Source organism: Phalacrocorax carbo, chromosome 1 (assembly GCF_963921805.1).
Source record: "Phalacrocorax carbo chromosome 1, bPhaCar2.1, whole genome shotgun sequence".
In the NCBI taxonomy this organism is placed as follows: domain Eukaryota; kingdom Metazoa; phylum Chordata; class Aves; order Suliformes; family Phalacrocoracidae; genus Phalacrocorax; species Phalacrocorax carbo.
The window spans coordinates 52,402,851-52,428,105 of record NC_087513.1 but is presented as its reverse complement, the minus strand read 5'-3'; the positions used below and the strand labels follow the sequence as shown (position 1 = coordinate 52,428,105).

Here is a 25,255-nt window from a genome sequence, read left to right as displayed (position 1 = left end):
TCAACTAATATTTGCAACTGGAATTAGGATACTAATATCAGTCCATAAAATGACTCTATTTTGTGACTGGTTCTGAAGGTTAAACCTGGCTCTGTCCAGAAGCCAAGATAAACTAATAGAACGAAAGTGAGATTAGAAAAAGAAAAATCCAAACCAAAACCCAAAAAAACCCAACACACAACCCCCCAGCACAAAAACCAGTTCCTCTTGCTTCAGTACTTTGATACAAAGACTACAGTATCCTTCAGTGTAATTTATACAGCAGTATTTAGAAGGCTTTAAGCACATGCAGCTATTCAGCTAGTACCATTAGTATGACGTGCTACTCTTAGAACAACACGAATAGCTTTAGGAATGCTGGTGAATCCATATTTGGGGCTAGGGGAGGAAGGGAGATAGGGAACAAAGGAGGAAGAGATTCATCTCAGAGCTATCTCACATCATTAATTGCCCCAAGTATAAAGAGGCTCCTTCATTTCTTGAAGATGCATTGTCTTCCCACTGCAACTGAGCTACATGTAGGTTACTCTGAGGACTTACATAGAAAAGTCTTTACCTTCCATGAAGTAACACTGAAGCCGAGAGGATTCTCCAAAACAGTGCATAAATTAAAGAATGACGACACTTAATTGCAGTGCAGTTCAGTTTAGGGTTTGTTTGGGGTTTGGGTTTGCTTTTTTTTAAATGATGCTAACAGTATCCCTGAAGGAGGTCAACTGAAAGTATTTCATGTAACTAGAAGAGAAAGATATATCTCATGTTAAAACAATACAGCAAAGTGGGGTGAAAAATAATTTTAAATGAAAAGGAAGTTCCTTAAGCATTGAAAAAGCAAATGAAGACTAGCTTCTCCCCCCAACCAAATTAAAGGCCCAACATAGCCTAAAGAATTATGGTACAAAATTATTATTATAGTGCAAGTATGATGAATATTCCTCCAACCAAGTGTTGACATCAACTGCTCGAGTTTTTACTCTGATTTTTTTTTTTGAAACATGGAAGACTGTAGCAGCACAAAATGATACCACTGATACATCAGTTGTCTTGCTTTTGCTGCTTTTTCAGCAATGCATTTATTTTGATAATGAAAATCCACACACATTAAAATCATTTTTATTTTTCTGCATTTTGACACCAAAAGTGAATGTCTTATGTTACAATTTTCTATAGGATGGACACAGGTTTAGCAATTTGGATTACTCAAAAAAGCAGATTAAAAGGAAAACACATTAATCAATAGAAAAAACCCTATTGCTTTGCTACAAATTACCATGTTTGTCCCAAAGTTCACAGAAAGTAAAGCTTCCCTATAGCTATAGTCTACACAATAACTGTACCTAGAGTAAAAAGATATTGACTATTAACTAATGTTCTCAGCTTTTTATAAGTAGCACTTTAAGAGTAAGTAGTACGATTTATTGCGATTTTGTACCAAGCAGTAAGACTGAACATCTGTATGCTGCAGGTTTAAGCGCACCGAAATGTATACATTCACTTTAAAAAAAAATTGTTCCTTATCACTCTTCATTGGTAGTAGTGAAGTCAGCTGCCTGCTCAACTAAGTTACACAATATAGAGTGTTTCAGCATGCTTCCACTGAGAAAAATTTTCAATTGCATGAAAGTAGTAAATCTCACCTTAGAAGATGAAACTGTAGCAGGAAACGCAGCAATGCCCTCTTCGTACAAGAATAAAACTTCATATGGAATTTTCACACTTTGAGAATACTTCTCTACATGACTATTCAAAGATAATCACATAAAGCTGTATTGCAAAGACCTTGCTTATTTAAAAAAAAAAAAAAGACCACTGCTAAGTCAGAATTTAGACTGCTTCAGTTAACAACTTTGACCCAAAAAAGTATTTTAGTAGCAAATTATATTGATGCAATTTTTATTTTCCACACATGACTAATAAATAAGTTCCTCTAAAACATCTCTTGCCAATTAGATTTGTATCAGCTCCTACAACACCGTAAGCACTAAAATGAAGGGATACACTTAAATGATGTTACACTTAAACTGAGTTACTAATGATACTAAGACTTTTACAAAAATGCAAACAAGTTTACAGTTACATTTACTAAAAAGTTACAGTAATCTACAGAAAAGGTTGTAGTTGTACTCTCCCTACATCCTACAAGAGATCAAATTCAGTTACATTGTTACTGAAAAAATGCATGTAAAAATGCATTTCCCTTAATCACCCGTGTTAAAATCCTCCTCCACGATAATCTATAGAGACAAAAGTACAACTTCTCTTCTGTACAAAGGAAAAGCTTTAAAAACACAGATTCACATTTTACTACATTTTGCCCTTCTCAGCTTCCAAGTTCTTGCAGAAACAAATATACAGTTTCTCAAAAATGAATTTAAAGGATGTCCACATTAAAAAAATAAAGCCTACAAAAAGTTCAAAGATCTAAAAAAGATGTTATCCCTATGGCAAAGTGATCTCCTACTAGTCCAAAGTCCAGAAAGTTACCGGTGTCCATTTAACATTATCTTGCTTCATTTATCCAATTTATCAGGTTCCAATCACATTATTTGTAAGAAGTCCTTGAGCCGATAGAGGGCAGAAGAGCTCTCTACAATTAAAAATAGGAGATCAAATCAGGTGTGCCTTTCAGAAAGATACTCAGTTGGCACTGTCCTGAAGGGGAATATTTTGGTATCTAGAGAAAGGGTTTCCTTGATTAGTTTCCATAGACTGATAAACCAAAAACAAGAAGACTGAAATAACAACAAAGAGAAGAATTTTTATCCAGAGGGGAATGGAGCGTTCTTTTTTTGTTGGCGGTTTCTCTGACTTGATGTCAGTTGAGGTACCATATTTTGCAGCATACTTAGAGAAACTTTCCTCCATTCTGAAGTCACTGTGCTCTATAGGCCGACTAGCAGCTCCTTTGATTGGTCTGCGGCAGCTAGCACTGTTAATTTAAAAAAAAATTAGAATATTGTGTATTTAAAAGAGCAATCTAAGGTATACAGGAAAATTTTAGAACAATTGAAGAACTAAAAATTATTTCTAGTGAACACAGTACCTGAAATATCCATCTCAAACTCTAGCATGGCTATGATCACTATTTTTAAAGTCAATCATTCATTATTAAAATAAATACGGCCTAAACCTCAGATGCCACTTTACTTCATCCTATCCACATAATCAATGGATCATAACTGGCAATAAAACTCTAAGAAGTGTCTGTCTCTATCCGTATCTTTAATGATCATTTACAAAGCCCCCCTGGGATTTCTAAACCTAGGATTGTCCCTGGCCATTAAAATATCTAATGATGGCTAAGCCAATACACAGACCCAGAAGACAAAGCAGTAAGGGTTAAGAAACCTACATACATTGCCAAGTCCTAATATACAAGGAATCCACATGCATGATTTTTCTTTTTAAAAAGTGGCATAGATTTAACTAGACTGATAGACCTCAAAACACGAGAGGACAGAGCTAAATGGTGAGCAGATATGCCACAGTAATAGTAATTGGTACCATATATTCTCCTTATGGTAAAACTTTACACAATTGCAGTTAAATTGAAGCTATAAATATCATGCTGGAAACACAGGAGTCGATTTCACATCTTAACATAGGGAAACTTTTTCTCATATTCTCCAAACAGGGCAAAGGTTTGTGAATTGCTTAATTATCAGAGAGTTGTTTCAACTTTTGTTTAAATACAAAGTTGCAAAGAAGAATTTAATAGCCCTTCCTAGATTCCATCCTTATTCATGCTAAGAGTAATCTTTGACTGCAACAGAACGGGTACTTAAAGGTAAATAGGTTATTTAAAAAGTCTTTTGTGCTTTTTCAAATGGAAGTTCAAACCTATGCTTTAACAGCAGGCCTAAAACAGCTGCATCTAGCCAAAACCTTAAGTATTACAGCCATTACCACAGAGAAGCCCTCTCCATTTAACTTCCAGCATCCAGAAGTTCCAGTAATAATTCCTACTCTAGTACCACCCTGTCTTCCCACCCCCAACTTAAATAAAGGGGAGACTGTTTTGGCTAACAAAACTATGTACATAGAAGAGCTAGGTAGTCATCTCAACTGTCATTGAGCCAGAATGCAAAAACTATGCCTCAGAAATCTAGCAATATAATCAAAAGACACATCTCAATTTAAATAGCTTTACAAGAACCAAGAAACAAGACCCCATAAACCTTAGTAATACCTAATTCCTGTAGGCGTTGATGCTTCATGAGGGAACATTTCCTTAAGAATATCCCTTTCTACTCTTCGTTCTTCTGTATGAGTTCTCTCCAGTACCTAGGAAACCAAAAACAGTTACAGGCCTAGTAGACCACAAAATAAAAAAACTCCTGCATAGCTATCTCAGTGACCATAACCACGTGCAATCTGTAAGACTGAATGAGTCACCCTGTGACACTCAAGAAGTTTATTTCTTGGGTTTTAGAAGTTAGTTTAACCTTTGTCAGTGGCAGCTGTCTGGTCACTTTTGGTGTCCTAAAGCATTTGGTGCTCTCCTCAGTTTCCTTTAAGATAAAGAATATGTTGTACAAACATAATACACCTGCCAGCCAATGATGCAGATGATTAAAATAACTCTTAACCATCACCTCTATCATGGCTGTGTTGAGCAGATCACAGGATTGGTTGTGGCCAACATGATTTAAAAAGCATTGATGTAGGCAATCTGTCTCTTCTTGCTGTAATAAACAATGTCACAGTATGGTAGAATACTAATTGAAAAAAAACTTACACAGTTTGAAATAGAATATCAAGTTTTCCCACAATCTTCTATTCAACAACTAAGTCTACATTGCAGTCACATTATAAACAAATAAAGCAGCCCATTTCACGTCAGACCCACTGGTGGAGTAGGCACCACAAGTGTTAATACAGTTTACAGTAACTATATTAAGCAATGAACTCAATTTAAATTCAGACAAGCATGATCTTGTAACGTCAATTTCCACAATATTACAGTACTACATTGATATGTTACATATACTTGCAAGTGCTATAGACAGTTGTCCAAAAGGTATATAATTTTGATAGCTTGAACAGGTTAACAGTAAAAGAATTATTTTCTTTCTTGATAACTGATAGGAATCTACAGATGCTTTTTAAATTCAGGCTTTCAGTCTGAATAATCCTACTCTTCGATTCCCTAAATTAAGGGACATTGTGGTTTTTCAGGGTAGTCTGATTTACAAGATCAGAGGTAGATAACCCAATTTTGCTCTGAGTTATTCAAAGAATTAAAAAAAAAAATCTATATTTTGTACAGAAAAGTAGCAGCACAAGGAGAAATAACAAACCAAAATGTATTTGGCTTAGGGAAAAAAAAAGAAATCAACTAAAGAAAAACTAGAAAAGCAGGATATCCCCCCACCCCCAAATCTAAAAGAGGAATATAAAAATACGTTTAGATTCTCTCCTTTATGGTAGTCTATTTTGACTAGTGCCACCTGGGCAGTGACATCCTCTACCCGTTCCATACTAATGAGTAAGCACATACAAGAATCTTGTTCACAGAGAGTAAGCAAGAGCAATCTAAGTTTTAATTTATTTACTTCAGCTGTCATCAGTGGTTTCTTTGGTGTTCTTCTGGGTATGTCTGAGAGTTCACTGATTGACAGTGTAGGAGCTGCATGCTTGATATTTCCAGGCACCCTATTGACAACCTGCTGAGATTCAAAATTGTTCAAACTCAGAATCAACCAAAATACACAATAAAACAGAGAAGAGGGGAGAACCAAACAAAGCCTTTATGTGCACTGCATATATGCATGTTAGGAGTTCACTCAAGAAGGTTATGTAACAGATACTCTTAAATAAGCACAGGAATCAGATCGCTTATTATTCCAAGAAGTTTCTTTTAAGCCATTTAGAAACATAAAGGCTATTTAGTTTCTAAGAAAAGTCAAACTTAATAGCAGATATTCTACATGTACTTAAATAAATTAAGAAATTATCTGAGTTTTTAAAGTGGTTCTTCTTGCCCCTCCCCCAGAAAAGACATTAGATAGGACCTACGGGGTCTACCTAGTCCCATCTCAAAGTGAACAGCATTAGGTACTAATACAGATACTGAATATGCGGTTTCAAAGACTACTGAATAGAAGACTGTTTTAAGGATAGTTAAGACTATCTGTTCGAAACAGAATGTTTCTGTCAGGAAAGATATATTAGAGAAGAATACCACTTGCACGATTTATTAAACATATTACTAAGCATATTTACTAGGGTCTCGTTGCTTGCAGTCAATATAGTTTCAGCTATGGGAGTACTCTCTGTTATTACAGCATCATCTACAGGCAACTGTACTGTAGCTTCCACCTGTTTGTTTAAAACAAACAAAAGAAAACAATTGAATACAACAGCCACAGGGACCCTGATAGTAAAAAAAGAAAAGCTTGTCTATTATAAAAGCCTCTCATCACCCTTTTCCTTGGTGTTCTTCTTGACACTCTTGTAGACTCCCTAGAAAATGCCTGCAGAGGTCCACTTTTTGAAGATCCACTTGTCCAGACAGTCTCAGTAACTTCATCTTGAGAATAGGTCTATTTGAGCATCAAACACATGATCAAATACATGAAAGCCAGCTCTCAACATTGGATACCCACAACCAAAAGCCAGAATAGCATGCATACTCCAGAAGCAGCGTGTCTGCAATCCAAAAAAGTTTGCATCCTAATACATTCAATAATACCTAGATCAGTAGCATTGACCACAATACTTAAAGCACATTATTTTTCAAATACAGAACTGACTAGACAATGCCCAACACTGAAACCTTACAATCTGCTCACTGCAATAGCGTGAAATAACTAATGCTACAAGTAGTTACATCAAGTCATGCACAGCATATATGCTCGCTTTCAGGCCCATTGCATTACCTGCCTACATACACGCACACAAAAAAAAAAAAACCTACGAGCATAGGCAGAAGGCATCACCATGTTCTCTGCCAGGATAGGGGTCTATTCTCTCAAGCAGAGATGGGAATGGTTTAGGCACAGCCATCTACATTTCAGCAGGAACTAATCTCTAGCCACAGGGGCAGATATTTTCTAATCTTAAAAGGTTCCATGTACAGAGATGAAACTCACACAATTTTCACATAACAGTGGGTTTAAACAATCAAGCCTGACACAGATCTTTATAAATCTAAGCAACAACACAAAGCACCAAACTTTTATAGCAAATGCAGATCATTCCCTATTCCTTGTTGCAAGTTTTATGCTCAAACTGAAAACCCTCCTCAAAACTAATTCCAAACGTAGACCTGGAAGGAAAGGGACATGAGGACCTGCTTCTTCTAGATTATATACAAGATTTTCCTTTTTATTTGGTTAAGTTTAAAAATAAAAATTATTACTTTGTTAATACTGAAATCTTTGCACGTAACACCTCATGCATTGACGTATTACCAAGTTTTTGCAAGTTACGCATGGTACTGATGGAAGTTATATAGACTGGTGCAACTGTCAGTTACAGGTGTAACAGCAGAAATAACTTCACTGGAATGGTATTAGCCCCAAAACAATGTGTTAAAAGAGCAGGCTGGAAAGTACTTTTTTATGGGGGGATGGGGGGTGTGTGTGTGTGTGTGGTGGTGTATAACAATGCCCTCATCCGTTCCTCAATTGTATATTCAAAGTTGCTCCAGTGAAACCAGAAGCTGATCATCTTTGATTCTTAATCCATGTTCTGTATTACAGCTGCCACATATCCAGCAGAGGGAGCACAAGTGTTTTGCTTTACTCCAAAGTCACTGGAATACTTTTAAAACCAAATGATGTACATTTATGCACAAACCTCAAGTCCGAACAGATTCAGATGTTTTGTTGAGAACTGTAGATTTCAGCTTAAGTCTCCATATTCTTTTCAATTTAAGCATAATTCTGATGAAAGATCTCCCAACCCCTCTTTATATATTTACCATACACCGACTTCTCTTCCCTATTAAGAAAAGCAACCTTCAACCATGGCTCCCTACCTCACCCCCACACACTTTCTATTTAAGATGTGTTGTTCTTTAGAAGCTTAAAGAAAAACTCTAATTTCAGAGTGGTTCCACTCAAACACATTCCATTCAAGATATCAGTAAGGCAATTCCTTCATCCTACTAATGGAGAGCTGCCCTGCCCCAGGCCATTTGACTAGGAACTAGTTTTCTTCTAATGAAAAGTTAGAACTTCAGTGAATAACCACCTCTCCCCTTAGTTTTTCAGATGCTTGTCAATCATGTGTTTTAAGTACCACGCTTCGAGTTTTTTCTTGCATGAAAAGTCTAGGAAAAAAACAGAATCTACTGCATAAGACCCATCCAGACTTCAGCAGAGTGTATTCAAAGTTTTAAAAAAATTTTTTTAAAAAATTATTGTCTATGTTCATAGTTATCCTCACTGTCAATTGAGCAGGCCATGTCTCCTTATCCCACAAATATCTAAACTAAATAAACCCTATTAGAATTTAATACTCATGTTTAGGTACACCAACACCCTGAATATAACCAGAGAAAGTTACAATGGTGTGGTACCCAAAAGCACATGCTGAATAGTGCTTAACTGTTGTATTACTCACAAGCAGTGAAGCTATAAATTATGAGTTTACCTCAGCTGTCACTTACCAAGTTTTTTATTGGGTGTATGCCACATGAAATTTGTACACCAGCAGCTGCAAAGGTGCATGTTTTATTTTTAAAAAGCCCAGCTATATAGGACTCAAAAAAATGCAGGGAGAAGTAAAACACAGCCCATGCAAAATGTCACTATACAGAGTCTCAAGGAGAGAGAGTAGTTCTACATTGCTAGGACTCCTTAACACTTAAGTTATTTAGCCCACCTCTTTCTGTCCAGTGCCATCTACTATGAGGCCTTAGGCTCAGTTTTGAATTCTTAACTCTACATTCACCTACCTGATTGGAAAGGAGCATGCAAATTAGGGTATTATTCCAGTTCACTACGAAGAGGCAACTAAGCACAAACAGCTGAGCTCAAATTCATCTAGCCTCCCACTGCTGACTGACAAGACTCAAGCCTGCTCAACCTCCCCACCCAGTTTCTCTTGCACCAGCATGCTTAAAGACTATCTATTTGCACTCTTTTCTTAAGAGAGCAGCAACACCTATCCATGCCAAATGACAGACAATCCTTTCAGCTGTGTATGTCTGGACTAAGACTAGTGCTGGACAGGACCTAGAAGTGACTAACAAGTCTCCTCACACCACACTACCAACCGATTCAGCTCCACCACTCTTCAGAGCCTCATAATCTTTGAGCCAATGCCACACAGTCCACAACAGTTGCATATAATTCTGCAGAATTATTATGGTCACCTGTCACACCAGCTGCAAACTTAAGATCCCATTTCACAGGAAGAGGGAAAGAAAAAAAGATAGCATCTTCCGCTTTTATTCTCAGCAAAATATATAACTACACACATCTGCTAGCCCAAAACATTGAGCTGTTCTTGGCTTCAAGCAGCTGTAAATTTTTGTTGGTCATCGTTTGGTTTGGTGGGTTGGGTTTTTTTTGTTTGTTGGGGTTTGGGGCGGGGGGGGGGGGGGGGGAAGGGCATGTTTGTTTTGGATTTTTTTTAAACATAGCAGTCAGGAGTTGAAAGGTGAAAGGTTTAAGAAGCTAGAGATCCTGAAGAATTTGGCATCATTTTGAAATTAGATCATTTTTTAATTAATCAAGTGATATTCCTTTTATTAGCTACTGGTAATTAAAATATGGAAGCTGCAAAATATTGTGCCTGTACTGCACATGTAAAAGACTGCAAGACAAAACACAATGATGACCTAACATTATTACAATTAAATTGGATGACAAAAAATTGAGTAAGTACTCGTTACTTGAAAATGCCACAAAAATACAGAATAAAAGAGAAGAGATGCAGTGATGTAAGTGGGTTCCTGAAGACTAGGCAGCTTGCTTTGTCGATAGGTGAATTAAATACCTCTATTATACTGAGGTTGGCAGGGATTTCTGGGTGAATTCAAGTTAGAAAAAAGAGTAATCCTTAAAATACAATAACCTCAAGATTCTGGTTCCCATTATGAAGACCATCATGAGCAGAAGTTGCCTGAATAAATTAAGGAATATTTTGTGTTGAACTATGTGTGTGTTTTGATTTGTAGAAGTGAAATCTGTTTAGCTTTTACCCTAAAATCCAATTAAAAATAAGCAGAACTAGTTATGGATCTCCGTAACTGTGTTATATTACCCAAGCTCACACAGCAGCATGTTACCTGCTTTAAGAGACATTCATAGCAAAAGCATGTTTAGTCATACATATACACTACCTAAATAGGAAGTATCTGGCATTTACCACACTACCGTAAGAAAAGTCACTGGTCTCCTAAAATACATCAAGCTATTAACAGGTCAGATTAAGTCACTGAGTGCTTTCTATACAAGTCCTTTACTGTAGCACAACTCTGCTACTTATTGGTCAGATGAATAACACTGTGAGGATCCTAAGTAACCTAAGCTGGGGAGCAGGGTATTTAGTGACACTGTCACATCACAAGGACAAATTAGCCACCAACTACTGCATCCAATATTCAGCCAGCAGTTTGAAAACCTGAGGTGCTTCTGTAAATAAAACCCCTCTTTCACCAAGACAATAGAACTAATGATATTTATAAGTAAGGGACAGATGGTACATACAGTGAGATTTAAACTGGTTTATTATTTTTCTTCTTAGGAGAAGGTTTCCAACAAATTAATGTCTACTCTAGTACTGCTGTTACAAGCACAGTTGAGGAAAAACTATTATATAGGTTGCTAGTACACATGCATAGGCACATACACACATTTCCATATATATAAATATAGGCATATACACTCACATATTAAATTAGTCATTAAAAAGATGTATTTGAAATGCATACGTATATCTATAGATATCAAGTCAGATGATAGAAATATGATATGCATATTTAAAAACCTTTCTTAAGAAAACAAACAAAAAACAGAACAAAACCCCCAACCTTTTCCCAAGCTTTTCTTGTTGCGGTTGGGGGTGGTGGGGGTTTGGTTTTTTGCCTTTTTTTTCTTTTTTTTTTTTTAAGAAACTGCTTCTTTTATTGAATCAAAAGCATCCAACAGGATGACATCAGCCCATCTGACTTAAAAACCTGTCAGATTTCCAAAACTAAACATGTTAAGGTCGACTATTATTATTCTCTGAGAGGTGCCAAACAATTTTTATCAGACCATAATTCTGAATGTTAGACAGGCTAAAACCAGCAGCTACAGTTAATTCACAAGATTTTCATGCTGTATTAGAACAGGCTTTCTGAACATTTAAAAAATATATAGCCCATTTAATCAAATATGTTTACGTTAGAAGTAGTGAGCCCATCACCTGCAGTTAGTAGCCATTGCAGGTGCCACTAAACTAAACAAACATACCTGGTTGTGCTCAACAACTCTTCTTTGTTTGAGTGCTACTGGAGTCTTCGTCCTGGCTTTCAGTGGTTCTCTCTTCTCAAGCCTCAGCTCAGTTGTTGCATCTGTAACCAGTTTTAATATAACTAGTTTCTATAATGCTACTGGTTGTTGTACTAGCTTAAACCAATTGTATTTTAATAAAAATTCATTTTAAAAGGCAACATAATTGTTAAGAGTTATCATTTCCTTAAAAAGTTGTGAGATACAGTTAAGATTCTCCAGTGAATTTATAACAAAGGCTTTTGAAGAATAAGCTTGAAAATTGTTTTAAAATACTGACCCAAGTACTTCAGTTTTGTCCTAAAAATCCTACATTTCAGATAAGCTTTGACCAATCCAGCAGTTCCATTTAGAAACTGGTATCAGATTCCAATTACTTTAACCAAAGTACCATTATATTATTGATTGTACTAAGGGTATTGAAGTTTTCCAACATTGTTTAGGCTGTTAGTTATTTCCTTTAAAGTAGGTCCTTTTATATAAAACTTTTTTGATGCAGAAGGCGGCTAAGTGGTCAGCAGTCATCTTACCAGTAAGAAGATTAATTATTTCCACCCCCTTTCTAAAATTCTAAATAATGGTGGTGTAATGCTATTAGAGTTCATTGATAGAAAACTTTTTTTTTTGCAGGCGTGTGTGCTTGGTATTTTTCCCCCCAGTGTTTGAACAGTTTGGTAATTAAATGAAGTATATGCAAGCATAAGGAGATAGCCATCAGTTGTGACTGGGCTCTTGGCTGTCCTTAAAATAAATCTCTAAACAGCTCCTCTCCCCAAAAAAGTGCAAGAGATTAAAGTTCAAAAACAAGCCTAAATACGCAAGGGAGATTCATCAAGTTTCTAGTTGTATTTCAACCCTGGAAGTTCCTGTTAAAAAAAATATCCCCAAAACACCCCACCACAACACCCCAAACCCAAACCACACAAAATAAGGACCTTCTAACATTCCATTCAAGACACTCTTTAAAGCCTACACTGTTCTTACTTTTTGTAAGATGTATGATGGTGCGGTATAGGTTCTACTTCCCCCACTCCTATACTTTTTTGATATAAACTTGATATTAAAGCCACAAAAAACTGCACCCAAGACCAATCCATCAACCCACTCCAAACTAGGTCCGTAAGAAACAGAGTATAAAAGGAATTGTCATACATAAGAGACATTAAACATAAAAGTACAGGATAAACACACATTCATACACTATCCCACAGTAAAGATAACTACTGTAAGCACCGTAAGACAAAATTGCACTCGCACTTAGATAAAGCACAGAGAACACTGGAACACTTCATACACAGTTCTACCTATCAGATTTACAGGCTCCAACCTGGGGGAAATGGACAAAAGGGAATAGTTCAGTATCAAAAAGTTTCCTTTCCCAGAACAGGCACCTAGATCACTGTGCTAGTACTGCATGATCAACTATATAACTCCCACGGCCTACAGCAGCATCTTAAAGCCTCACCTAATAGCAAGATCATGCCCTCTCTAGGTATTCTTCTACTACAAGGATTACTAATGCATAATTTGAATAGTTCACATGCAAGTTCCACCTAAATCTTACCTTCTTCATTGTCACTGTACTGGTCAGAATCATTATTTCCATTCTGCCTGGTGTTCTCAGCAGCTGAAGAAATCACTGGGAGAGGCACAGGCGCCTTCAGTTCTGGACCTTGCTCCATCAATTTCAGCAGTTTTTTCTCATAAAGTTTCCTGGTAGAAGCTATGACAACGAAGGAAACATGCTGAAGTTTTCATCTTTCCTGGCTTGGTTGCTAGAACTTGGCTGTTTTATATTCCCTGGGAATATCCTATGTTTCTGATTTTTAATCCATCTGTATGGCCCAAAGCATATACCTCTAGGAATATAACGTTGCCTCTAAGGCTTCTTTTTGGTTTAAGAGAATTCTTAAGATAAACTTAGACCTGTTAGTACACTCAAAGTTGCTATGATTTGTCTATGGAAAGGGAACTTACCTGCTGTTTAGATGTTTTGTTTCGTATGTTGCACTACACGAGTTATGCCCTCAGAAAAAAAGTTTAGTGAGATTAATATTGCAAGGGTGACAGTTTCAATCCAAATTCAACTATTATCCTCTTAATCCCTTTACCCTGGAATTAACACCCCTTCCCCTGCAGTTTAACCTTTGCCCTGTTTGTAAATTCAGTCCAATAAGCATCACAGGTATTGCAACTAAGCAGCAACAACAGAACTTGCTGTTTGCAGCATCTAGCCATCAGGTTGGCTCACTTGATCTAGGAGGACAGCTGTTTACACTAAAAGTTAAGTCTAGCACATACTTCCATGTCAGGACTGTGCTGGCAGAAATCTGTAGAGGTCACCGGTGCCAGAGCCATTAGCTGCAGGAAAGTCTAACCTTAGAAAATTTCAGATAAGAGGAGGCCATGCTCAAAAAGGAGTGGCAGACTCACAAGAAATAGAATCCATACCCCATAAGAACTAAGGCTTTTACTTAGACCAAATTTGGACATCTTTCCAGTGGACTGCATAGGTACTTGGAATTTCTCAGACGACTGAGGCACTATATAAGAGGAATAGGTTGAATGGGAAAGCATACAGAAATAGCTAACAGAAAATATTATGCTTAAGACTTTGAATACAGACAGGACCCCGGACTCCATCACTGACACTTCCATCCACCCAGGATTTCAAGAACATTCCACGGAAGGCTCAGCAAACTACAGGCAACCATCTTTTTTTGAAGAGTTGTGAAATCAACATCCCTTGCCATTAGGCTGGTGCACAATCTGAAAGGGAAGGAGCTTTGATCCCACACATCACAGGTAAGTGCCCAAGGCAGGAGATTGAGCTGGGGTCAGGACCTCTCCTGACACAGGTTAGCATGCAGGATAGAATGCTAGGTTCAAGGGGCCAGAAAAAAAAATAGCAAAGGGAAATATTACTGCACAATGCAGTACGTAGGAAATGCTCTAGGGAAGGGGAAGTTCCATGTTCTCGTTCTTGTCTCAATGCTATTAGCTTATTATGTAAGATGTATTTTCTATTTAAGCAGGCCCCAGATCTCAACCTTTGTATCAGAAGACCTAATTACCCCAGCGCTGAACTTAACAGTTACACAGCTTCAGAACAGAAGTTGGAACACCTCCATCTGGCCTAGAATACAAAAGGAACAAACCATGGACTTGCCTACACTGATGCTTCAAGTCATCTCAGCGTAAACAGTTCAATGAAAACATCTTAAGTGGGAAGCAGGATTGTAACGGTATTGGTACTAAACTTATTAACTGTATCAGAGAAGCTTAGAGTACTGAGAACTCGGGCTTAGTGAGAAATATGTTGAATGGATTAATATTTGCTAGTTCAGTTGACCTACCTACAATCGGGCCAGGATTTAGCCCATACTTCACAAGTTGCTCTTGAAGATCTTCATTGCTCATCTCTGTTATATCTAGGTCATCCTTCTCCTCCAGCCTGGGTTTGTCAGTTTTCTTTGTGGCTTTCTGCGAGTGCGTGAGGGAAAAACAAAAAACAAGAGCATTTCCAGTTAATACAGAACACCTCTTTTTCTTCTAAGGGAACAGGAAGATATTACATTCCTAAACATACAAAAAATTATGTTCTCCCCATTCCTCCCACAGTAAAGCCTATATGAAACACTTCAAACATTTACACCTGCTAAAAAAACATGCAAGAGTTTCCTAATTTATGTAAGGATATACCCATTACAAGACTCCTTTATGTTAAAAAAAAAAATCTTGCTCATTATTCTGATGCTGTGTTTTAATTTGAAGTTCAAATAAACAATAGTAGAGTATTTCTTTTCTATGACTGGAGAGGTAACCTAGCTGTTTCACCATCGCTACTCCAAGCTAGAAGAATATATGTTCCATCGGCATTTCTTCATATTATTCTTCCACCTAGTACATCAATAGTTCTTCCCCTAATGATACTGAACAAGTTCTTCAGCACTCACACCCTCTGAACCAAGTTCCCCAAAACCCCATTCCCACTTATCCTGGTGTTCTCTCTAAGATTACACGATGTTACAAAGCAAGTCAGGCAAGGCAAAAACCAGAAACACCCTTACATTTTCAAAACCTGCCTGTCTGCTCAGGCCTCTGCTACTGTAGCTCTAACAGATCCTAAATCCAACTCTGGCAACACTACTCTAACAGTTGGCAACACAGCACCACCACATACAGATGGTTATCAAAATAATCTGCCAAGATGCTACTCTTAAATTAGCAGTTTCCACTGTATCCAAACAGAGCGATCATAACATTTGTTCAACTTGGGAAGCCCATGTTTCTACAATAGACACTTCAAGCTCCAAGATCTGCAAGAGACTGAGGAGGTAAGACAGAAAAAAATATGCTTAGGATCTGCTTGCTCTCAACCAAGAAAGATCTTGGTACTGCTTTGAAATAAGTCCTGTTTGTATCTCAGAGTTGTAGGATAAAGAAAGATACAACTTCTACACTTAACATGTTCCTCAGCTTGGTTGCCCAGAGGGGCTATCTGGGTTTTCGGGTATTTACCGAAGACTAAAATTCCAGATTCAATTGTTATAATACTTGGTCACAATTAACAGGTTTTTTTCTTGTTGTCTTTAGTTAGATAGCACTAAAAGACTATAAGATGACTGACAAGAGTCAACAGCATCTAGCAAGCTATTAATGCCGGTTCAACACTGGTTTGCATGCAAGCTTGGTCTTGCCTCAAGTGTCTTGATATTTAAAAGCTACAGAGGGACTGTATGAGGATTTCTCAAATATAACTGACTCCCTAATTAAATTAGATTTTCCTGCAACTCCTGGATTGTGAAAAAACCAGCATGCTGAGCTTAAAATCAGCTGTTGAAAAGCAACAGTATCTCCAAGAACTCGTGCTATTTCTTAATTCTAAGAGACTCCAAGCAGTCTGAAGAAAGGATGGGATCACTAAAGTGGCAGATTTGACTAATGACAGCTCAGTTTATCAATCATTCCACTCCTTTATAACATAAAAATCTAATTAGGTTTTGAAGCAACTGAGCCTACTGATCTAGTACACAAAAAACCAAACAACCTGCAGCTATAGGAGACTATTTACTTTCATCTGTCGGTCATAACACTATTTCAAGTATCACATTAACAAGAAATTCATATTCAGTGCATTTTTTCTGGACTACTGTACTATCCAAACAGTGGAAAAGAGTTCTAACACACATGCTGGGTTTTCTTGTTGGGATCTGTTTAGACTGTTGACAGCTCTGGTGTGTGCACACATCACCAAGTAGATTAACTAAGATACTACATCTATATTTCAAACTACTACTGTGGTGCATTAAATCAACATTCCAATGGCACTTCAAAGAAACTGGAAACTTAAGGTATCTCTGTCTTTGTATCACTCAGAGGCCACAGAAGAGTCTATAACAATATATACCAGAAGAACTACTCAGCGTTCTACTAGATGTTTTACCAAAACCTTAACTACCAGAAATCTAACTGGAACTAATGAGTAATACGGTTCTCTAATGCAAGTAAACTCAGATATGTTAGAGTATCTTTGGTATTTTTTTTCTTCCAAGTACCCTTTGACTTTTTCCTACAGTATTACCACACATTGAGACCATCAGAATAGTCAGTTTAAGCAGAGAAAAAGGGCAGGGAAGGGATGAAAAGCTGAAGGTAACCCGTGTTGTTCAATAATATGGCCAGATGAATTGATTACCTTCTGTTCTGCGAGGTCTTTTACTTTTACTTTTGAATACCTATTCTCCTTAAAGCAGAAGCAAATTACTTGTACAAGTAGAAAGCTGCCATTTAATCACTCACTGGACCATAAGATCAGTCCCTAGAAGCATTAGGCAGGATAGGAGAATTTCTCTCACACCTTGGCTGCGGTACAACAGCATTAACCTCAGCAACACCAGCTTTAATTACAACTACTATTATAGTATAAAGCACAACTACACTTTCTCTACATCATCACAACATATCCATGGAACTACACTGTGAGACAGATCAAAAGGGCTAGCTTTAAAAATCTATCATTGCAAATTAAGCTGAACAAAAAAAACCCCACACCCCCACATATTCCTGATCTAGTGACCATTAGTAAAATTCAAGTGACTTACTGTAGTGAAGAAGTGAAGCGCTTAAAATGAAATTGTCACGAACACCAGGATTTGCCACAGTAAGGCGGCACAGCTGACCACTTCACATGTAATGCAAATATTCTTGCAACACACATACTCAGACCGATAAATCCTTTTCTGAAGATCACCTAATTCCATCCAGAGCTAGCATTAAAAAAATATTTCTAGTCGCTGCCATTTTCTACAAAACAGAAGATGGAAGAGGATCTGCATACTTCAGCTGAGATTTGTTCACACCAAAGAGATGGCAATTTGGTAGTGGTACCTCTCAGGCTCAGTTTCATATTAAGTAGGACCCAACCCTTCAAACAAGTACTGAAGTGAATTTTAAGCATGGGGCTCCAACACAGCATTCTCAGTTGTAGGGCCACTGGAAAAGAGCATAAGAGAAGTTAATCTTCTCAGAGTGCCACCTCTCCCCAGTAAAAAGCTTTCACCTTCTCTCACTAATGAAGAGCAGAAAACGCAAGTGATGAGAATTCAGACCTGGAAGCTATCCCTTACCTCATCTTTGGCATTCCTGCTGAAGAGAAATCCAATAGCCACAGACCAGTTTAAGAGAAATTTTACAGCTACCTTTACTAATTCCAGCACTACTCCACCAAACACAAGCATAAGTAATATCTTGAAGCAGTAATTAAATAGTAACAGACAACTATTGGATATTACCAAAAGAAGCATTTTCAAATCCCAAGTTAAATGGCACCTACATTAGGATATTCAAGGACTTTAATCCCAAACAGGTGCAGCTTCATCACTAGAAGCAGAAAGGCTCAGGGCTTCTTTACTATTTCTCTGAATGAGGTTAAGACAGGCTAAGAAAGCCCAAATCATGCCAACAGAATGCTCTTTAATTCTCCAGTTTGTACAGTGTCCTCTCTGGTAAAACATAACACTATTTCTCTTAGAGAAGATAAGGAACTGCACGTGCCAAGACTCAATAATAGACTTATGCTGTGAAATACAGAGGTCTCTATTCCCCTTGCACTTTTTATTCTATCATACACAAACATTTCCTGCAATAGAATTTCTTCTTTTTTTAAAAAAAAAAACAAACAAGTCCTATTGAACTTTTTAATCTCAAATGCCTGGAGACAATATTTACCAAAAACTACAGGACAGACAAAATAAACAATGGAAAGGAAATTATGCAGCCGTAATTCAGAGATACTGATACACTCAACTTCAAGAATTCTCTACTTTTTAGCCTCAGTAAGTGCCAGACTTAGAATTTCCAAGCGTATGTATGTAGCTGTCCTAAATTATAAGATTAGGGACTACTTAACGCCCCCCTCCCCTCCAGGCACTAAACTCCACATTACTCAGTGAAGGGAATGCACCCACTCTGAAGACAGATGAATGCTGCATAAATGAAGAGTTGTTTCCAGAAAATTTAAATGGAAGAGTAAAAACTCACCAAAAAAAAAAAAAATCAAGAAACCTAACTAGCAGATGGTCTGTCTCATGGCTCAATCAACTGAATGCCGACCTGGCGTTCTGGCCTGTGCTTGTGTCCCTGCTGAACAACTGAAATGCACTGCTAGACAAAAATTACTTCAACAGGACTATTTTATTTGAATATAGACATAGCCACCAATATTACACCAGCACTCTAACAAGCACATCTCCCTAGTTCATGAGTCTAAAACTGCAGAAAGTCTGAAGGTGCAGTAGAGCACAGCAGGACCTCTCACTGCAGCTGGAATTGCTCAGTCATCTCACCCCTACTGCCCACAGCTGTCACTCAGATAAACGGCACTTACCTGTTAAAAGGCCACAAAGGTGTTAATCTGTGTCCTGGGTCACATTTTGCAGCATATCATAATTAAGAGATACGGACACACAGGACACACTGAATACAGTCTCTTCCTTCAGCAGGTAGCATGTACGCTTTACATTCTCTCTCTATCCATGTGAGCAGTTTCACCCTCCACACTCCTAATCTTTATAAACTACCATTTTACTATTACTGCCCCTTTTCCAATAGAAAAGCATACAGTTACCTCAGATACAGGTATTATCACTACCACACCATTCTGACCATAAAGAGCTGAAGCTAGCTCTTAATTTACTTGGCTACTTGACTAAAACAAGAAAAACCTTTCTAGAAGAAACCTCTACCTGATAGGCCTCTTCTATAAACTTTCAAACAGGCCTGTAAGGTCCAGATGCTCTCATTATACCTTAATTAACAGAAGTGGGGAGGAGACATATGACTGATCATTTTCAAATCACCACTTTAAAGGTCAAAAATATCACTCTGTTTTAGAAGAGATTCTTCCAGGACATGAAATGCACCAGTAAGCTAAGTCATAAAACCCTACACATTCTGAGCTCTGAACAGCTCCTGTTTGGCAACAGTGTCAAGATGGTATTTTTGGTATGTGCTTTAAAACAATGCTCCTGAAGAGGCAAAAATACCATTTCGTAGTTATTTTTCCTTTGAGCTATTTGTCCTGATATTCAGCCCATAACTAAACAGGACCAGGAGCATCCAGATGCAGATGGTTCCTCCTGCAGCAAAAAGATGTTTCACATACCAGCCACTGTCCTCGCACACTACTATGCTAAACAGGCATAGAAAAAAAAAGTTGCTCCAAACATTAGTAGAACTGGAGAGACTGCCTCCTCCAGACAATATTATCATACTGAGACCCAAACAAGCATAATTTTAAAAGCTTTTTCTCCCCTGGTAAGAGCATATAGCCAACATGAGCCCTTCCCCCAAAAAAGTAAGAAAAGTATTACATCTAGAGAAGTGGTGTCTAGAGACACCATTTAAAATTATATTTTCAAATATTGCACAGGAAAGCTCTTTAAAAAATATTTGGGCTAACATTTAATCTTACATTGATTCAGTGATTTTTATATTTGACAGCATTTGAAATAATCTCCTACAAAGCAGACTGCATTTGATGCAATAGGACGGGGCTTTGCTGCATCACACTACGAATCATAAAAATACTGTCCGAGTTTCACAAAGGGGAAGTAAGATCTTACTACAGTGAAATAGTTTAAACTTCAGGTGCCAAAAAGATGCTAACTTTGCTGTTCCAAAGCATGATGGTTTCAGGGCCTGAAAACAATGCTGTTAGAAGAAAACCCTGTAAGTTTTGATGTCCTCATACATGCATGTTAATCACCTGTATGTATCAGAATAAAAAACAGGTCAAAATAAACCTACATGAATATAAACAGAGGAGCAGCAGCATCACTATGGATGCATGACACTGTCTCACAATACATCAACTTTACATCACTAGTATATTAAGGGTTTTATTTGTTCTGAGAGAGGTATAGGTTAGATGTAGTATTGATAGAGCTGTTCTGGAAGAGTGATGGATTTAAAAGACAATTTATAGAAAAAAAAAAAAGAACTATGGGGTTTTGTCTCATTGTTGCACAGCTTTTTATCAATAAAAATCTGCACCCAAATGCATTATAAAATGCCCAGAACATAGAAAATTATAACGACAGCGTAGACTGTTTAAAATCACTGATGACTACAGCAATGTCAAAACATGAACTGTCACTATTAAGAAACCTGTTTTAGCTTTACTGTCTTTTCAATGGCTGCGAAACGGATATTTGGAGTATACTCCTCTGAAGTGGTTTCTCACACCATGTTAAGAAAACCACCGCTTCCCCCCCCCCCTTCAGCATCCATAAGTCAGCTGACAGATCAAGTAAGGCACCGATTCAAACCTAGCGGGGAGCACCTGCTAAGCCCCCCACCCCCCGCCATACTCCCAGGGTGCCGGGGCAGCCGCGCCTCCCGGGGAGGCGGCCCCGGAGCGCCCCCTGCCGGCCAGCCCGGCACCCCCGCCCCAAGGCCTGACCCCCCCACGGAGACACGAGCGCCAGGCTCCCCGAGGGTTGTAACTCGCGCTTTGCGCTCGCTAGCGGGAGGCGCGAGCGGCCCCGAGCGGGGTGGGGGAAGGCTGCGACCGGCAAATCCCTCCAGCGACTGGCAAGTCAGGACCACCCTTACTCAGGCCAGCATGGCATCCCCATTACAATCGATTTTTCACACTGAAAGCCATATTAAACAATATTTTGTACACCTTTGATAGCCTATGCCCATGACTGCTTGACTGTGACCCCAGCCCTTTCACAGGACTTGAGCAACTGAGAGGATTGCTCGCTCGGCGTTCGGACTTCAGCAGGCAGGCATGCAAAGTTCAGCACTCTCAATTGCTGCACTGGTATTACTACTAAATAAGCACAAACTTGAAGAAACAGATCATGCCTCTCACTTGTATTACTCTTCTCTATTCAGAAGTACTGATTTATTTGCTCCAAGACCTGTTCTGGCCCTTTTCTACCTCTCCCTCTATGCATCCAGCATTCACTCATTCACCCACCCCAGCAGTAGGAGTGAGTCTTCATTCCCACATCACCCCCAAAAATTGTGGGTTTTTGTTTTGGTTTTTTTTCCTGTTTGTTTGGTTGGGGTTTTTTGAAGGACTATATAATAATGTTATATCCAAAGCTATATTAAAAAAAAAAACCAAAAAAAATTAAGGAACAGCAGAAAGCAGCCAGACAGAAACCTCCAAAATGCAAACCCACGTGTGCCCTTTCAAATGTTTTTACAAGTTAATACTAGCCTTGACTGAGTCACCTGGACTGAAGTGACTTTTTGCAATTTCCCAGTTAAGCAGTATTCAAATTCTTAGAGGTATACTGGAAATGCAGAACAGAGCAATCCAAATTTTTTTGATCCCATAGAAGACACCTTTGTAATATACTAAAGTATTTTGGTGTTCTAGGAACTTTAAGTAGTGACTGCCTAAAAGTTTGAAACAGCTGGTTTATACCCCCCTGCAATGTACACAAACCAATACTACAATTTAAGACCTGTAATATACATAAAACCAGAATTAATAAAGCAGTGCAATTTTGTTACTCAGATCTCCACCTACCAACAGAAGAGAGCCATGTTGTTATACCAGTACATGTTATAAAGTACTTTTATGCACCCACTGCAAATTGTTTTCTGGTCCTTTTAAACGCATACATTAAAGAAATATTTAAAGTAAAACAATTAAGTTACACAGAGGAGTAAAGGACAGAGGTTGCTGAATCTACCTTTGTTTCTGGAGCCTACAAAGTGACTTACAGGAAATACAGGATTCCTTTATTTTATTCCTCCTTTCCGTAATGCCTTGCAGTCCCAGCTTCCTCTCTTTGCCCCTTATTTCTAGCTTCTTCTCTTTCAGAGGTCTGAGTGCTTTCCCTCCTGTCCTCTCTTAACCCTATCAAGATATTCCGCTTTGTTTCCATGCCAGCATCTCACCCCCCGGATGTCAGGCTTCCTTCACTCCGCCTCTCCCTTCCAACTGTTTTGGGGCAAGTCAATCTGGAGACCTGTATGTTACTCTCTTGGAAGGAGCGCAGATCAGAGAAGCACCCTCAGGCCAGGAGGCATTAACAGGGACAACGACTACTCAGGCTACAAGCCGTTTCAGAACGACCTAAGCTGTACTAAGCAGACAACATGCATACATCAACAGAATTTTGGTTTGGTTTTGGCCAGCAGGGGGGAGCGTGATGGACCCAAATCCAAGCAACTGTCGCTAGTATATTCGCTGAAGTTTTGGATGTTGTGATACACTGCTGATATTAACACCCAAGACTAGCAGAAATAGCACAGAGCCTTCCAGACATTGTTAACAACAGTGTAAGAGCACCACCCATTCTGTAAACATCAAAAAAGTCACCCATAATTGTTTAAGCTTAAGCACTGGGGAAGGGAAATGAAAAGGCAGCACTAGGAATTCCAGCAGTTATGAGACTCCTTCTCCCACAAGTGTGAAACACGTCCCATTCCGACTCATCCTGTTTTACTCAAAAGCACTTTACAAATGCTACAGGCAGACCATTTTAAGTCAGAAGTGTCTTAGTTCACTGTAAAGTTTCTCCAGTGAACGCCAGTTAAGTACCTGAATGTTAAAGAGAGGTAAATAATTTGGTTAGAAATCTCTTCCTCTTTTAGTTGCAGTTTTCAGTTTCTTAATTCAAAAACTGTTTGTTAGGGTTTTTTAAAGATTAAAGTATGAAAGACCTTCAAAGGAGTCTGTTTCTCCTTACAACTGAGCTTTGAAATACGGTATTTCAGATATTACAAGTATTTAATGATAGTATTGCACACATTATAACTCCGGTAGCCGGCGAACATTATACAAACCTTTACATGACACCAGACAGCTTAGAATTACGAATAAAAAGATTGCTTTCTCAATATAGGAAGTTTACAGGCCCCCTATTAAAACGGAAATCACGTTTTCCAAATGGGAAAAATTCCAAGTGGCATCAGCTCCTCCCCCCCTTTCCTTACATGATAAAAGAAATTATGTCTAAGGAAGCAAGTACCAGCCGACCAACTGAACATGCAGGAGAAGCACTTCGCTATAAAACGTACACTCAGAGGTATGAAAAACACAGCTACATTAAGCAGACCCTCTTTACACTAAGCAATCCACTTCATTAAACAAAACAAACAAGCTGTTCCTTCAAAGCTTCATCCTTTCATGTGGAGCTATTCACGCAGAGTAGCGTTGCTTCAGTACAACTGAGAGAGCTAATAGGAATCTTCTTTCCAAAGTTGCAGCCTCGTGGAGAGTTTCTCCCGCTTTATTCCTCCAACACTTAGGAGACCGCCCGCCAAACCAAAGTAAAGGCTTCCCAATTTACAGTCGGGGGGGTCGGGAGCGTCTCAGGCTCCACACGCGATCGCGCTGGAGGGGAAACCCGCCACGGAGAAGCGCACACGCGGGACGCGACCTGGAGACGAAGCCGGCGGCTGCCCGGCACCGACACGGCGGGTCCCGGTTCGCCTCCCGGGGCGGACGCCTGGCAGCGCTCCCCTGCCCCAGGCGACAAGGGCCGTCCCCGCCGGGCACGATCGCGTCCTCAGCCCAGCCGGGCCGCGCCTCAACTAAGGCGAGGCGAAGCCGTCCCCAGCCCCACGCGGGAGGGCGTGCGGGGAGCCGCAGTGCCTCACGCCGCTCTCCAAGCTGCGGCCGGACACATTCGGGCGGGAAAGAGGGCCCGAGGCCGCCGGGAAGGCGGGGGAGCGCGGGCGGGGGCAGGACCCCGGGGCGGCGGTACTCACCCGCCCGGCGGCGGCAGCGCCGCGGCTCCTGGCGCCGAGAGGCGTGGGCTCCCGCTCCTCGTCGCTGGAGAAGTCGGGCTGCGCGATGGCGGGCGGGTTGCGGGCAGTGAGGTGCTGCAGGTAGAGCTGCACGTACACGTCCTTGCGCTGCTCGCCGCCCGGCAGGCTCACATTGTTAGCGATCAGCTCGCTCTTCAGCTTCTCCTTGGTCAGCACCGACGGATCCGCCAGAAACTCGGGCATCGCCGCCGGCCGCCGCCGCCCTCCAGGGAGAAGCACCAACAAAGCGCGGGGAGAAGGGGCGGGGGAGGAGGAGGGAAAAGAGGAGGACTCGCCTGCCCCGCGCCAGGGACTCAGCTCCACAGCGGCCGGGCGCGCACACCGAGCACTTTTCCCAGCCAGCAATAAACAGGGCCCGGATTGGCAGAGAGGAAAACGAAGCGGCCTTAGTATTGGCTGCCGGGCCGAAAAGAGGAGAGGCGCGCGGGACCCGCCAGCGTTAGTGCTTTGCGCGAGCAATAGTAACGCAGTTTAAATTCGGCTCAGGCGGGAGAGGTGTGGGG

General features: G+C 39.6%; 1 protein-coding gene across 10 annotated transcripts; it reads right to left on the bottom strand.

Annotated features, from left to right (window-relative positions):
• Window positions 1-1,039: 1,039 nt before the first annotated feature.
• Window positions 1,040-25,116, bottom strand: TMPO (thymopoietin). 10 transcript variants are annotated; one of them, XM_064451415.1, is made up of 11 exons: window positions 24,693-25,114; window positions 14,807-14,933; window positions 13,015-13,173; window positions 11,412-11,512; window positions 6,426-6,545; window positions 6,226-6,321; window positions 5,556-5,666; window positions 4,596-4,685; window positions 4,446-4,511; window positions 4,190-4,284; window positions 1,040-2,929 (listed from the first exon to the last, which is right to left on the bottom strand). In XM_064451415.1, exons 1-11 carry the CDS (start codon window positions 24,933-24,935, stop codon window positions 2,638-2,640), a joined length of 1,500 nt encoding a protein of 499 aa, XP_064307485.1. In that variant the 5' UTR covers window positions 24,936-25,114; the 3' UTR covers window positions 1,040-2,637. The 10 variants fall into 10 exon arrangements, with proteins under 10 accessions (XP_064307485.1, XP_064307549.1, XP_064307511.1 ...); XM_064451479.1 differs by having other exon boundaries at window positions 5,556-5,669; window positions 24,693-25,111; XM_064451441.1 differs by lacking the exon at window positions 6,426-6,545 and having other exon boundaries at window positions 24,693-25,116.
• Window positions 25,117-25,255: the final 139 nt, after the last annotated feature.